The sequence below is a fragment of the Oncorhynchus clarkii genome, chromosome 4 (genome assembly GCF_045791955.1).
Source record: "Oncorhynchus clarkii lewisi isolate Uvic-CL-2024 chromosome 4, UVic_Ocla_1.0, whole genome shotgun sequence".
NCBI classification, from domain to species: domain Eukaryota; kingdom Metazoa; phylum Chordata; class Actinopteri; order Salmoniformes; family Salmonidae; genus Oncorhynchus; species Oncorhynchus clarkii.
Genome location: NC_092150.1, coordinates 44,371,637 through 44,385,487, shown reverse-complemented (window position 1 = coordinate 44,385,487; position 13,851 = coordinate 44,371,637). Strand labels below are relative to the sequence as shown.

General features: G+C 41.7%; 1 protein-coding gene across 1 annotated transcript; it reads right to left on the bottom strand.

The window, feature by feature from the left end:
* Nucleotides 1-3,223: 3,223 nt before the first annotated feature.
* Nucleotides 3,224-13,745, bottom strand: LOC139407518 (vitellogenin-like). The gene is made up of 34 exons (XM_071151318.1): nucleotides 13,490-13,745; nucleotides 13,304-13,324; nucleotides 13,012-13,163; nucleotides 12,669-12,920; nucleotides 12,416-12,577; nucleotides 12,177-12,325; nucleotides 11,935-12,085; nucleotides 11,670-11,827; nucleotides 11,440-11,605; nucleotides 9,654-9,779; nucleotides 9,187-9,405; nucleotides 8,875-9,092; nucleotides 8,683-8,780; nucleotides 8,449-8,573; nucleotides 8,254-8,355; nucleotides 8,024-8,143; nucleotides 7,742-7,928; nucleotides 7,552-7,645; nucleotides 7,282-7,467; nucleotides 7,001-7,160; nucleotides 6,668-6,881; nucleotides 6,273-6,583; nucleotides 6,070-6,129; nucleotides 5,887-5,961; nucleotides 5,570-5,776; nucleotides 5,279-5,430; nucleotides 5,034-5,181; nucleotides 4,808-4,934; nucleotides 4,527-4,710; nucleotides 4,336-4,430; nucleotides 4,111-4,205; nucleotides 3,813-3,978; nucleotides 3,567-3,728; nucleotides 3,224-3,458 (listed from the first exon to the last, which is right to left on the bottom strand). The coding sequence occupies exons 1-34, from the start codon at nucleotides 13,527-13,529 to the stop codon at nucleotides 3,346-3,348; spliced, it is 4,995 nt and encodes a 1,664-aa protein (XP_071007419.1). The 5' UTR covers nucleotides 13,530-13,745; the 3' UTR covers nucleotides 3,224-3,345.
* Nucleotides 13,746-13,851: the final 106 nt, after the last annotated feature.

Genomic DNA, 13,851 nt, shown 5'->3' with positions numbered 1-13,851 from the left:
TTCCTCTATCAGCATTCAGCCTAATATCATTGTGAATAGGCTTAGAAGTTCTTTCAAAGAGAGCCCACTGAAATAAAATGGTGATTAAATGCATCACTGATGACATTTTTTTCGTAATGAGGCCAGTGTCTAAATTAATTTGTTGTGGCAGACAGACCGTTTTCCAAAATGATACACAATGATTCCTCAGTTATTTAAAAGCTTGCCATTCCGGGCCTAAGCCTCTGTTCCTGGCCATGGCCCAAACATCATCTCTATTATCCCTATTATGAATGACTTCTATAATAATAATACACATTTTGTAATGTACCAGGCATTCAATCTACCTTTAACCCTTTTTTTTACTGTAGCTGTAACGCCCAGGGTCGTTTGGAGAACACACACTTCTCAGCCTTGACGTATAGGTCATGCTCCAGCAGTCTACCAAGCACCTTGCGTACCAGAGACACATGCGCGGCGCGGGTGGCGGAATAGATCGGAATATCATCGATATAGACAACCACGCCCTGCCAGTGCAGGTCCCTGAGAATACTCGTCTCCATCCCGAATACGCACCAGACTAAAACGCGCTCCTGAGATCCAGTTTTGTGAAAAACTGTGCTCCGTGAAATGATTCCACCGCCGTAGCGATGAGAGGTAGTGGGTAACTAAACCCCACTGTGATGGCATTTAGACCTCTATAATCAATGCACGGACGGAGACCTCCCTCCCTTTTCTTCACAAAAAAAGACGGGTGAGATGGGTGAGATGGAGGGCCGAATGTACCCCTGCCCCAGAGATTCCGTAACATATGTCTCCATAGCCAACGTCTCCACCTGGGACAATGGGTACACGTGACTCTTGGGAAGCGCAGTGTTTACCTGGAGATTTATCGCACAATTCCCAAGTCGATGAGGTGGTAATTTAGTGCGCACCGTGGAACCCTGGTCTGGACTCTCCACCGACGTGGCACCGATGGAAACCTTCCAGAACACTCCTCTGACCACCCCTGGAGAACCCCTTGTCTCCACGAAATCTTAGGATAGTGACTAGCCAGACAGGGAATACCCAGCACCACTGGAAACGCAGGCGAATCGATAATGAACAGACTAATTTGCTCCCTATGATTCCCCTGCGTCAACATGTCCAGTGGAACCGTGGCCTCCCTGACCAACCCTGACCCTAACGGCCGGCTGTCTATGGAGTGCAATGGGTAGAGACTTCCATTGCGCTAGAGTCAAGACAACATTTACTGTTGATGAAGAGGCATACACCTCCCCCTGTCAATTTTCCTGAATCCAATGTCCTGTCCGCTCGGTGAATGGAGAATCCATCGAGTTGGATTGCCATGGGGGCAAGGCCAAGTGTTTTTGGGACGGACAAGGCCCCTGACTGTGTTTTGATCAAATCAAATCAAATCAAATTTATTCATATAGCCCTTCGTACATCTCTATGGCTCTATATAGCCCTTCATTAGATCTGACAAATTGAAAACTCTAGTCATTGGCGACTCCATTACCCGCAGTATTAGACTTATAACGAATCATCCAGCGATCATACACTGTTTACCAGGGGGCAGGGCTACCGACGTTGAGGCTAATCTGAAGATGGTGCTGGCTAAAGCTAAAACTGGCGAGTGTAGAGAGTATAGAGATATTGTTATCCACGTCGGCACCAACGATGTTAGGATGAAACAGTCAGAGATCACCAAGCGCAACATAGCTTCTGCGTGTAAATCAGCTAGAAAGATGTTTCGGTTTCGAGTAATTGTCTCTGGCCCCCTCCCAGTTAGGGGGAGTGATGAGCTCTACAGCAGAGTCTCACAACTCAATCGCTGGTTGAAAACTGTTTTCTGCCCCTCCCAAAATATATAATTTGTAGATAATTGGCCCTCTTTCTAGGACTCACCCACAAACAGGACCAAGCCTGACCTGCTGAGGAGTGACGGACTCCATCCTAGCTGGAGGGGTGCTCTCATCTTATCTGCCAACATAGACAGGGCTCTAACTCCTCTAGCTCTACAATGAAATAGGGTGCAGGCCAGGCAGCAGGCTGTTAGCCAGCCTGCCAGCATAGTGGAGTCTGCCACTAGCCCAGTCAGTGTAGTCAGCTCAGCTATCACCATTGAGACCGTGTCTGTGCCTCGACCTAGGTTGGGCAAAACTAAACATGGTGGTGTTCGCCTTAGCAATCTCACTAGGATAAAGACCTCCTCCATTCCTGTCATTATTGAAAGAGATCATGATACCTCACATCTCAATATAGGGCTACTTAATGTTAGATCCCTTACTTCAAAGGCAATTATAGTCAATGAACTAATCACTGATCATAATCTTGATGTGATTGGCCTGACTGAAACATGGCTTAAGCCTGATGAATTTACTGTGTTAAATGAGGCCTCACCTCCTGGCTACACTAGTGACCATATCCCCTGTGCATCCCGCAAAGGCGGAGGTGTTGCTAACATTTATGATAGCAAATTTCAATTTATACAAAAAAAATGACGTTTTCGTCTTTTGAGCTTCTAGTCATGAAATCTATGCAGCCTACTCAATCACTTTTTATAGCTACTGTTTACAGGCCTCCTGGGCCATATACAGCGTTCCTCATTGAGTTCCCTGAATTCCTATCGGACCTTGTATAGAGCCATAATATTTTGACTGCTGAGTGACAGAGGGACAAGTTAGTGTGGTTTTTAAGGTAATGTTTTTGTTCTTAGATGTCATTTGTACAGATTTAATGTCAAAAGTATTTTCATTGTATTACCTTTTGTTAAAGTCATGTAGTTTTATACATTTGAATGTCAGACAGCGTAATGTATTTGTTATCATAGTAAATATAGTTTTTTTCCTTAAATATTAAATATAATTTTAAAATGTACATTCAGTGAAATGTTGCTGATACACCAACACCAAATGTGAAAAGAGATATAGTTCTTTACATTGATTTATGAAATTGACAAACTGTCTTTCCTTTCAATTGATTGTGATGACAACAAAACAATATTGGTCTAAGCTATTGTATTTGTTGTAGATGCAGTGCAATGGAAATGGTATACTGAACAGTCATAGCAAGTTGCGCGTGTTTACAATATAACTCCTCTGTCAAGCTGAAGGTGTTTTTGGAACTGACGTATTTTTTTAAAATAGTTTTTTTTATTTCATAATTCACCATGAAAAGTGATGGCCATTAAATTTCTCTTATTAGAGGGCTCTTTTTGCAAATGAATGTATCAGAGACCATCTTTGAATGCACAGTTGGATTTATTACAATTTGAGTGGTCAATAATGTTGTAGGTTACATCTCAGTGATGTGAAATTACATATTTTCTGTTATAAAAGTTACAGTATCTGCTCCACCACAGCACTACATGCACTGCTCAGAGCAGCGACAGGCCACATGGGCTTCTGCCTTCTCCATCAGGTCCACACTCTTCTCATAGATGCTGCTCAGACCTTCAGAGCGGTTCAGGTTGGAATCTGTAATAGGAAAGAAAGTAAGAAATTAGGAACTGCAGATCAGTATTTATTGGATACATCAGAACAGTATGGTGTCTTCAGTAAAACAGTTGTCCATTATAGACTCACCGACGGGCAGGCAGTGGAAACCGATGGTGATGGGGGTGGTCCTCACTGGGAGGCATCCAGGCAGACAGCGCAGCACAGGCTCAACAGAGTAGCATTTGGACTCCCTGTCATCAACAATCACCTGCTTCTCCAGCTTCACAGACTCGAGCTTCATGAGACATTCTGACATAGAGAGGTACAGTAATAATATGTTAACTAAGTGAACTGACATTTGTAATGCAGCATAAGCGGTAGGCTAAGACTTACCAGACCCATCACGGCAGCTATCAGAAGGAAGCACCCAGGAATGGGCAAAGCTGACTGAGCTCTTGGTCAGGCGGCCACTGGGTGTACGGTACTCCTGTCTGTGTTCGCCATCAGCCTTTCCACAGAGTCCACAGGTCTGTCCCTTCATCCAGTCCACAACTTTAATCTGAGTGCCAAAATCACACAACAACTTAGAACAACTGTAGCTTATCTATTAGTACCCTTCAAACAAGTAATACGCTATTCATAAATTTAATGATACAGTATTATTGATATCATGACATAAGATTACAATCACCTTCCATGAGTACTTATCAAAGTAGACTTTTTGGAGACCATGGCTTGGGGCATAGAGAGACACACCTTCACCCTTCTGTTTGATCTTGATAGAACCTTAGGCATGAAAATAAACAATGTTGTAGTTTATGGATGAGGCCATTTTCGATTATCTTATTACTGCAGTACATTAGATTATTCTAGTTATTGTGATGTTGATAAATAAGGTTGAAGGAGCATGAGAAACCTGAGGGGTCCTCGTATGGGAGGTTGTCTTTGGAAATTTCCATTCCATTGACCTTCACTATCACATCATTGTCCTCAGGGTACAGGTCAACATCACTGGAAGTGTCAAAGATAACATTTCATACATTGTTATTGATGGAACTAAGAAATATATTTGTGTCAAAAGCAATTGTTTTCTAAAACAATACTCACATGTCAGAGATTTTCACATTGATGTGGTTTTGTTCAGATGCATGATCCTTCTTCAGCAGAACCATGAATTTGAGCTCTGTGGTGCAATCCTGAGCCAAAACTTGGTAGCAGGAGAGAGGCATCTTGATCTTGTACATCTTGTTGTTAAATGTTGTCAATGTGTCTCTGACCATGCTACATTTAACTGGAAAACAATAGTGTTAATTTATACCGTCCTTGCCTTTTTTAACGTTGTACTGTGACATTGTTTTGTTTTTAGTTTTTTTATTGTTTCTGCTTACCTGCGTTGACTTCAGAAAACAAGTAGTGGATTTTGTTAACAATGTTGTCATCAAAGGGAGAAAGATCAGTCATAGACTCAAATGGCAGAGAACAGGGGAGGTTCACACCCAGTTTATACAGTGTCATCTGTGATTTAGATACACAAATTAGAAACAGTCAACCAAGAGAAGTCTGGAGAAATAAAACAGCAGAAAATGCTATTGTGGGAAAAACAATGTTCCTCACCTTGGGTGTTTTCAGAATGACATCCAGGGTCCTTTCAGATGTTGCAACCACAGTGAATTGAATCTGTTTCTCACTATTTTTGTCTTTTTGCATTGGAACCAAGTCAGCCAGGTAATATGGGATGTACCCAGGGATGAATTCAGACACGCTAGAAGAGAAAAGGTTACACAAATCAGAAGTTGTTCTTGATTTGTTCTGTAACATTATTCAGCTATCACTAGTAAATAACAAATGAGTAACCGTACATCCTAACATAGCGCCAAACAGTCTTGGGAACCTTGGGGAGTTTGTCCCAAGACAACCTCAGACGAACTGCAGGGCTTGGACCAACAAGACCAGTCTCAGCAGTGATAAAGGTGTTATAATCCTTGCACTCTGCCCCCCAAGCAATCTTGGCCTAATTAGGAGAACAAAATAAAGTGTAAATTTTTTTAGTATACATTAGTTGTTATTGCTACCCACGGTACAAGCTAAACATTAAAAAAATGATCAGAAAACGTATATTGTAGCACCATTTACAAGATATTTGATCTTACAGTGACTTTGTGTTTGCTGAGCAGAACACCATCAGCACACAGTTTCCAGTTGTCGTTCTCATCAAGGGAAGCCATAATGATCTGCAGTCTGGAAGTAGCTTTGTTCAAGTAAGCAGTAACTTGGTATCCCTCTATCTTATGGTCAGCTCTCACTAAACGGAAGAGGATGATCACCTTAGGGGCAAGTTTATTGCCAAGGAATTTGTCCTGAGAAGAGAAACACATTTTAAATCTTAATTCATCTCTGCGCTCTCTCCCAATGGCACACAATGAAAGAGATGATAATCTTGACTCAAGTTATGATGGTGAAGTGTCACCTGCTTGTAGATGGCATGGAAGCTAGAGGCACTGCTCTTGCTTCTGGAGATGACATTGGAGGTGGCTTGAGAGTCCTGCAAACAAACAGCAAAACAAATCATCAGGGTATTTATGGAAATACTTTTCTACAAACATTTATTTTTGTAAAACATACCGTAGATTAAAATTCCTCAATATTGTACCTTGTGATTCTTTTTGAATTTGCGGTCGTTGGGGTCGTAAGGCTGGTTGGGGCCGTAAGGCTATTTGGGTAAAAATACCAATACATTCAATAAATTCTCTTCACATTTTTAACATCTATGTATGTTTGCAACAAGTCTGTGCCTTGTTTGAAAACTCCATAAATATATGACTAAAAGAGTTTTGTGAGAAACAGTAGCCTTACCTTGGAGATGCGAGAACGGGAGGTGCGAGAACGGGAGGAGCTGGAAGAGCTGCTGCTCTCTGATTTGCTGGATCTAGAGCGGGAACTACTAGAGCGAGAGCTGCTGGAACTAGAGCTGCTGGAACTAGAGGAAGCTCTGGTGCCGTTCTTCAGATCAGGCACCAACATTTTCTTGAGCTTCAACAGTACAGTTTTCCCCTCGGGAGCTTTCTCCTCTTCGTTCATGGTGATGACTCTGATAATCTTTTCTGCAGCCTTGGGTCCAACTTGCACTTCAAACTCCAGCCTCTCAATGGCGGGTTCAGATGCTGCTAAAAATGGAATGCATTATAAATAGCTAAACAAATTGTTGCAAGTATATGCTGAACTTGGCTTATTACCAAATGAATGCTTACATGGTTTCACAGAAATAAGGACTGAATGCTTTCCAATCATGTTGTAGAAAAGAGTGTTTCTGATGAAGGCAGCACTCTCTGAGGTAAATTCAAAGCATGCTTTGACTCCAAGCCTTTCGACACAGATTGTCTCCTCAAGATGGACTACAATTGCCTTAATGATGGGCTTGAAGTTGGATGGCAAATCAGAATAGATGATCTCAGAAGATCTTGACTGAAAGAATGATATAAATTCACAAAATGTATCAAATGTCTGGGGTCTGTGGTTACTAATTTCTGATTGGCAATGCTTATGTGGATTTAGTTTTGAACAAGTATTTCATACAAACTCACCAAACTTCCAGCAAAAGAGGCAGCAGAGTCTGCAATCATAGATGTGAACTTATCCCTGGACTGCTGTGTGCTTCTTGCTACTCCTTGGGCAGGAATCAAGGGAGTTATTCTCTCGGCTGGGACATCCTCCACATTTCTTGCCACAGCAAAGGTCTCAATGCTGTTTGAAGGAACATAGATCTCAAGAAAACTGTAGGTCGGCAGCCGTGTTAAAAAAATATGAACTTAATGTAAACAGCTATTACATCATCTTTTCTGACCAAGAAAAATATTGCCCTTACTGTGCGGCAGCAATATGCTCAGGAGGGGAAACAGGGAAAGCTTCAAACTTGAAGTTGCCATTAGCGATGTCAAGCTGTGCTGCAAATTTTGCAGGGACAATTGTGCGGACCTTAGCTCTTGCCATAATAGCAGCCTGGATGAATGCAGTGTTCACTCCCATCACAGCAAATGTATGCATGACAATGCTACAGGAAGAGGAGACATTTGTTAAATTTACCAAGATTTGTGGTATTAATGATGTCATCAGAAAATATTGGTCTTATACCTACCTTGGTCTAACTTCGGCGTGTAGCTCAATGTTTGTTTTCAATAGCTGGGCAGCATGGAAGGTTTCAGGCAGAGCAGGTGTCAGAGTGGCACGGACTATGAACATAAAGATAAAAGCACATTCATATGGGAGATCAGAGATCTAGCGAAGAACTACTAATTACTAAGCAAGAACTATTATGATATAGTTACCATTGACGTATGCTTTAGCGACAGCAGCAGTGTAGTAACTGAGCTCCATGGGCAAACCAACAGCGGTGGGGAAGATGCGACGCACCTCTGCAGCCAGCAGGGGCTTAACATACTGGAAAGTTGCTCCAGCCAACAGTGCCTTCAAGGCATTTTTTCCCAAAGCGTGTGCAGAAGGACTGTTGGCAAGCTGTGGGATATTATTAGGTTTAGCTGTTTTGTCCCTCAACTGTGAATGTTTTATGAATACTTTTGGAGACTATTAAGTTATATCATCTGTTGTACCTGAAGTGCCTGATCGATGATGGACTTGTCGATGTTGGCAAAGGCAATTTCCTGTCCAAAGAACTTCACATATATGGAGGCTAGGGGCTTGCTTGTGGCTAGGGACCTCCAGTCAGACAGCTGTGGATAGATGAGTAAAGCAAACCTGATTGATCAATTTCATTTAAAAAATCCACAGGGATTGAAGCAATTTAAGATAAATGTGTAACGTAGTGGTCGTTGATACTTACAGCCTTAATGACACGCCTCATCTTGGTGATCCTGTCAGCATTTTCAGGAGCTGGGGGTAATTTCAGAAGAGCCTCCTGGATTCCCTCAGTTCTCACTCCAACCTAAGGGGCAAACGTTAAGCTTGGACAGTTAAAAAGTGTTTTAAATGTTCCCAATCATTATCATTTCAAGGTACTTTGAAAAAACGCCTTTACCTCAAGAACATCAGCAGCTGCTCCAGCAAAGTAGGTGCGAGCTTTGGCCACGACAGTTCTGGGGAAAAGGGTGGCAGCATCGTTGATGTAGAAAGCACTGGCAGCAGCACCAATCCTCAGGGGATCTTTAAGATGGGGAAAAATGACTGTTAATGAATGACTTTGTTGATGTTTAGTGAATGATGCTAATGGGCCAGTCGTTGCAAGCCAAGGAAGATAAGAGGAGGACCTTACTGGAATAGGCATCCAGGTGGATGGCTTGACTGAAGTGGCAGCTCAATCTTCTACATTTGGTGCTGAGCATCTTGACAGCAACATTGCAGGCAGCAGCACTAAAATGAAGGAATAGCAACTATGTTATTAAATCTGATTACATAGATATTGAGAGAGATGTAATGACATGCAAAGGTGAAAGAGTGCTCTTACACTGAGGCAAAGTCAGGGGCGGTGCTCCTGGTCAGGGACATCATGTGAGAGTAGGTGAAGCTAGCCACCTGCAGATTTTTCTCTGTTTTCAGAATGTTAGCTAAAGTAATCACCAGGCCCATTGATGGCTTTGTCTCAAACAGAACAATGCAGGCAAGCATGCGGAGCTCTGGGTGGAGAGCCTTGTCCATGAACAACTGCACAGCAACTTCCTGGACCTATTTCACAACAATAATGCAGAGATTTGAATGGACTTCGCCAATGAGAATGATGATGTTGTCATTTGCAATTTAATGGAGGGACTGTACTCACCATTCTAGGCTCCCTCTTAGCAATGTTCCTCAGGGCCAAGACTGCATCAGCCTGGACTCTCAGGGGCAGAGCAGCAGCTGCAGTTCCAAACACGGGCAGGAGCTTTGTGATTGGTTTAATGCTAGCAGGATGGCCAGCATTACCCAGAGCTTTAAGAACCATGGAGAGTTCCTCAAATTTGCTATTAGCAACAGCCTGAACAGCAAGTTCGTGGATGGGCTGTGGGAAGACATGTACAGTAGATATGTTTGAATAACCTCAATCAGTAGATCATCATATACATGAGATGACATCTACCTCTTTGAAGAGTATCCCAATAGCACTGACTTTGCTGATAAATCTTTTTTTGAGGGAAAATATACTTGATACGATTGTGATATGTTGCTATCTCACCTAGCTATCGTAAGAGCATCTATCTGTTAAGTGACTCAAATGTAAATGATTATAGGAAAATACATCCAGTTTACCTTCACAAGTTCAGCGGGGCAGTTGGGATATTTAACACAGTATTTGGAAACCATGGTACCATAACCAAGCATGGCGAGCTCACGTAGAACTGGGTGTGTCTGAATCTTGTGGTTGAAAGCCAGGCTCTGGTGGTGAAAAAGGTATTGTTTTGAGTCATCTCTATATAATTTCTTACACAATATTGAAGAGATAGGACAGTGTAGAAGGAGTAAAGTGGGTCCAGGATTCGCAACCAGACGGCCGCGAGCACATATGTGACCAGCTTCAAAAAGCTAGGCGTATGTCGCACATCACTACTTCACAGGAGATGCATTTGCAGTTTATTCTTTCAGAAATGCCTCCTGGAACATGTGAACTGTCATGTGCCTTCATAACAAACTTGTATGCCATCTGTAAATATGAATACAATTGTTAAATTAGGAGCCTAGTTGGTTTAGCCATGGAAAAATACCTTCCCGCTAGCCATGATTGGCTGAGATAATGAATGGGCTAATGAATGGGCTGGACATGCCGAGAGATGAGTTTGTGTTGGTCTGCTATGTAGCACGCTTCTGTCTATAACATGAGCTGCTCGGTATATGTCAATAATCCTTGCTACAGTGGCTTTTTTGAAAGATATGCTAGCCATGGAGATCTGCAAATGTGTTGCTACTGCGCTCAACAACATTGTTGCCCAGAATTTATTAGGTGCTATCGACAAAGATTAGTGGGAAAAAGTTGTGATGGACTACTTTCTGCACACGGTCAGTGTGAACCGAAGTGACTTGACACAACAACGGGCCCAACAAGCTGTAGCTTGCTACAAACCAAACAGAAAAGACACACTGCCATGAAGTGTTCATCCATGTATACTGGTAAGAGTGTAGCTACATTCTCAGATATTCCAAGTTTAAAATTTTGTCAGAAAGTCATTTTCATTTCAAGTTCAAGGGTACTGTTAGCTAGCTAGCAATTGTTAGCTTGATGGCTTGCTAGCTAACGGCACGTGTATGATTTCTGTAGTAATATTATTTGTATCTCAGAGAGCCACTTGTAATTGCTGATTATGGCCATCGATTGTATTTCATGAACATGTGTACATGTCCAGACAATAGTAACCATCCACTTAGCTACATGTGGCTGGGGGTGGTTATATAATTTATGTCACATGACCCATCAGTTTTGGACAAGTGTCTGGGTAAGCATAATGTATAATTATCAAATAATTATAAAATATTTTTATCCGGACACTTTCAAAGTCAGATTAGGATATAGGCCAAGGACTAGATAACGTGCATTTTTAACTGGAGTTTTCCCTATTTTAGGCTACTACTTTCACCACTTTTAGTCTTGACATTTTTGGTTGTTTACTACACTACCTTACTCACTCTGTTTAGCTCATGGTCTCACATGTGAATCCTTAAAGAGATGGGTGGGGCTAGGGCTTTAGAGGGTGTGAACGATGCCGAATAGGTTTAAACGCAGAAGCTCTCCAGTAGGTGTAGGAAAAAATTAAAGGGACATTTTCTCAAAAGTGAGGTTACAAGTTGACCAACTTTCAAAGCAGAATTACTTTCGCATTGTTCCTCAACTGTGGTGTATGATATACCGTTTTGTAGATCTGAGTTTCTACTTTAAATAAAAAAAACACCAAATGTTGCTACATAAAACTGAATCGAGGCTCTGGGTCACAGATGTGTTGATGGTAGTGGTGTTAACCACTAGACCACCTCATGCTACAATTTTTAGTCATCTTAATGAGGAAATCTATAAGAATGCTTAAACATCATTTAAAGGTTTACTTACTTCAACAAGCTTGACAGTCTCCAGATCAGCAGCCACCATATGCACAGCGGCAACAAGAGCCTGAGCAGCCTCAAAAATAGTGATGTCACCAGCCAAAAACTTCTCCTTGATGAATCTCACAGCCACTGAACTTCCGATAGAGGGGACAGCATCCAGGATCCAGTGTCTGAAAAAAAAGGTTTTCTGTCATTGTGTCTTTGTTTGAGCAATTGAGCAATATTTTTTTTTACCTGTAAGCTGGTTTGGCCTTGAACTCAGCCCAGATGGCATTAATAGTCTCAGAGCTTGCCACGCGCAGGAGCTGAATAAACTGCAGAAACTTAAGAGGAGCATCTTCATGGACCGGTGCCGTGTTGTATGTGACCAGATGATTCAGGATCTTCACAGCCTAAACAATTATAATGAAGTGCTTGTATTAAACCTTTGTTATCTTTGGCTTTACATATTGTCAGGCTATTGTATCAAATAATAGATAGAGTCATTGAGTCACTGTACCTGAGCACGTGCGTTGCTGATCTTAAGGAGCTGAATGGGCATCTGGAGAATCTCAGTGGCAAACTCATACCGGATGGATCCACGGTGAACATAGTTATTATCGGGGACAACAATTGGATCCTTCTTGATCTCAACGAAAGTCAACATTTGTCTGTGAAAGGTAGTTCATGGGAAACTTTTAAACCTATAAGCTTAATAAAATGAAAATGTTTTCCTTTTGTACCACAAATCAGTCAACATACTTTGCTTCCATTTGGGCAGCTCCTGACATCTCATTGAATGGTGTGAACTGATGGAGCTCAGTAACAGTGGCCTCCAAGATCAGAGCACCATTGTCAGCGGGCTTCATGAGGTAGTTGTAAGTGGCAGCTCCCATCAGGGCCTCCCCTCTCTGTTTAGACAAAACACAGAGTTGTATTGTCATGTGAAGTGTTTCTGGTTATGTTTTTCCAACCCCCAAAATAGATACTTATGCTCATACCTGCCGGCACTCTACACACTTCTCTGTGTAAGCCAGACCAAAGTCCTTCATGATTCTCTGCTGACAGTTATTGAGATCCTTGCTCTTGGTCAAATGGATGCGCTCTGCCTTGGCATCTTCCCTGATCACATAGTGGGTCTTGCACACTCCCTGAGCTCCAGCCTAACACAAAAGAGAGCATGAATGAGGAACTCAAACATTGCTTACTGAAACATGTTTTGCATCTACATATGAACATATATACAAGTTTTACCTCCTGCAACTCATAGACGTTTTGTGTCTTCTTGATGTTGAGCTGAAGAATGTTCAGGATACCTCTATGGACATTCAGCACTGTTTCAGAGACAGCAGTGGGGGCAAATACCTTACCCACAACACCCTTGGCGTACTCAAACTTGATGGGAATCGAGAACTGAGCAGCCAGGGCTGAAGTGAGTTTTGCAGCTGGGACGAACGGATCGTTGGGCCACACACCACTGTACTCAAAGATCTCAGGGTTCACAAGCTACAAGAAGATATCAATTGATGTATTAGTCAATATAATGGACATCACATTAAGATATTGTTTGTGTGGGAACTTCATGTATAATAAATACCTTCAGCAAGTAGGTATTCTCTGCAACTGCACTGATAAGAACTTTGCTGATTACTTTTATTCCAGCTCTAGCCAGACCCTCCTCAGGCAGACCACCCAGGAGCAGTGCCTCATACTTGTACACATAGGTCTTACTGGCAGCAAAATCAGGGGCTGTAATAACAATCAAAACGTATTTGATGATCTTGTGATCTGAGAACTGGTTTTACTTAATTTATTCAACTAGAAAAAAATGCAGAAGTTAACTACCTAATAAACATAAGTAAAATTCCATAAAAATAATATGTACTTACCAAAGTTAACAGATTGACTCGCTACAAGATAAAACAAAAATTATTGTCACAATATGTTACTGAATGTTTTTCAAAAAATGTCATAGATACAGAATTGTACATTTCTATATTTACATAACTTAGTTATATTTACATGAAGTTAGTTATAATATCTGCACTAGAATAAGACAGAAAAACTGTACTTACCCACAAGGGCTAGAGTCAGTGCAAGTACTACTGCTCTCATGGCCAGTGTGATGTGAGGAACAACAGTCCCAGTCCGCCTTTTAAAGAAATGCTCTATCGACAAAAACAATCGTAACAAAATATATAATTAACTAATGTTACATAAGTTGAGATCAGTATGTGCTAATAATAAAGCCTGCTGAGTTGGTTATCACTAGTTCTGAGGTGGCCACATACAGGTTAGGTTAACCTGCCCCACTGCCATTTAGCCCTTCACAGATCAATGTCCATCTAAGTCAGTTCTTTAATGAAAATTATCTGGAGAATCACGTGTTGTTTTATCCAACATGTTATGTGTACTACAAACTTCATTTTTCTTTAAA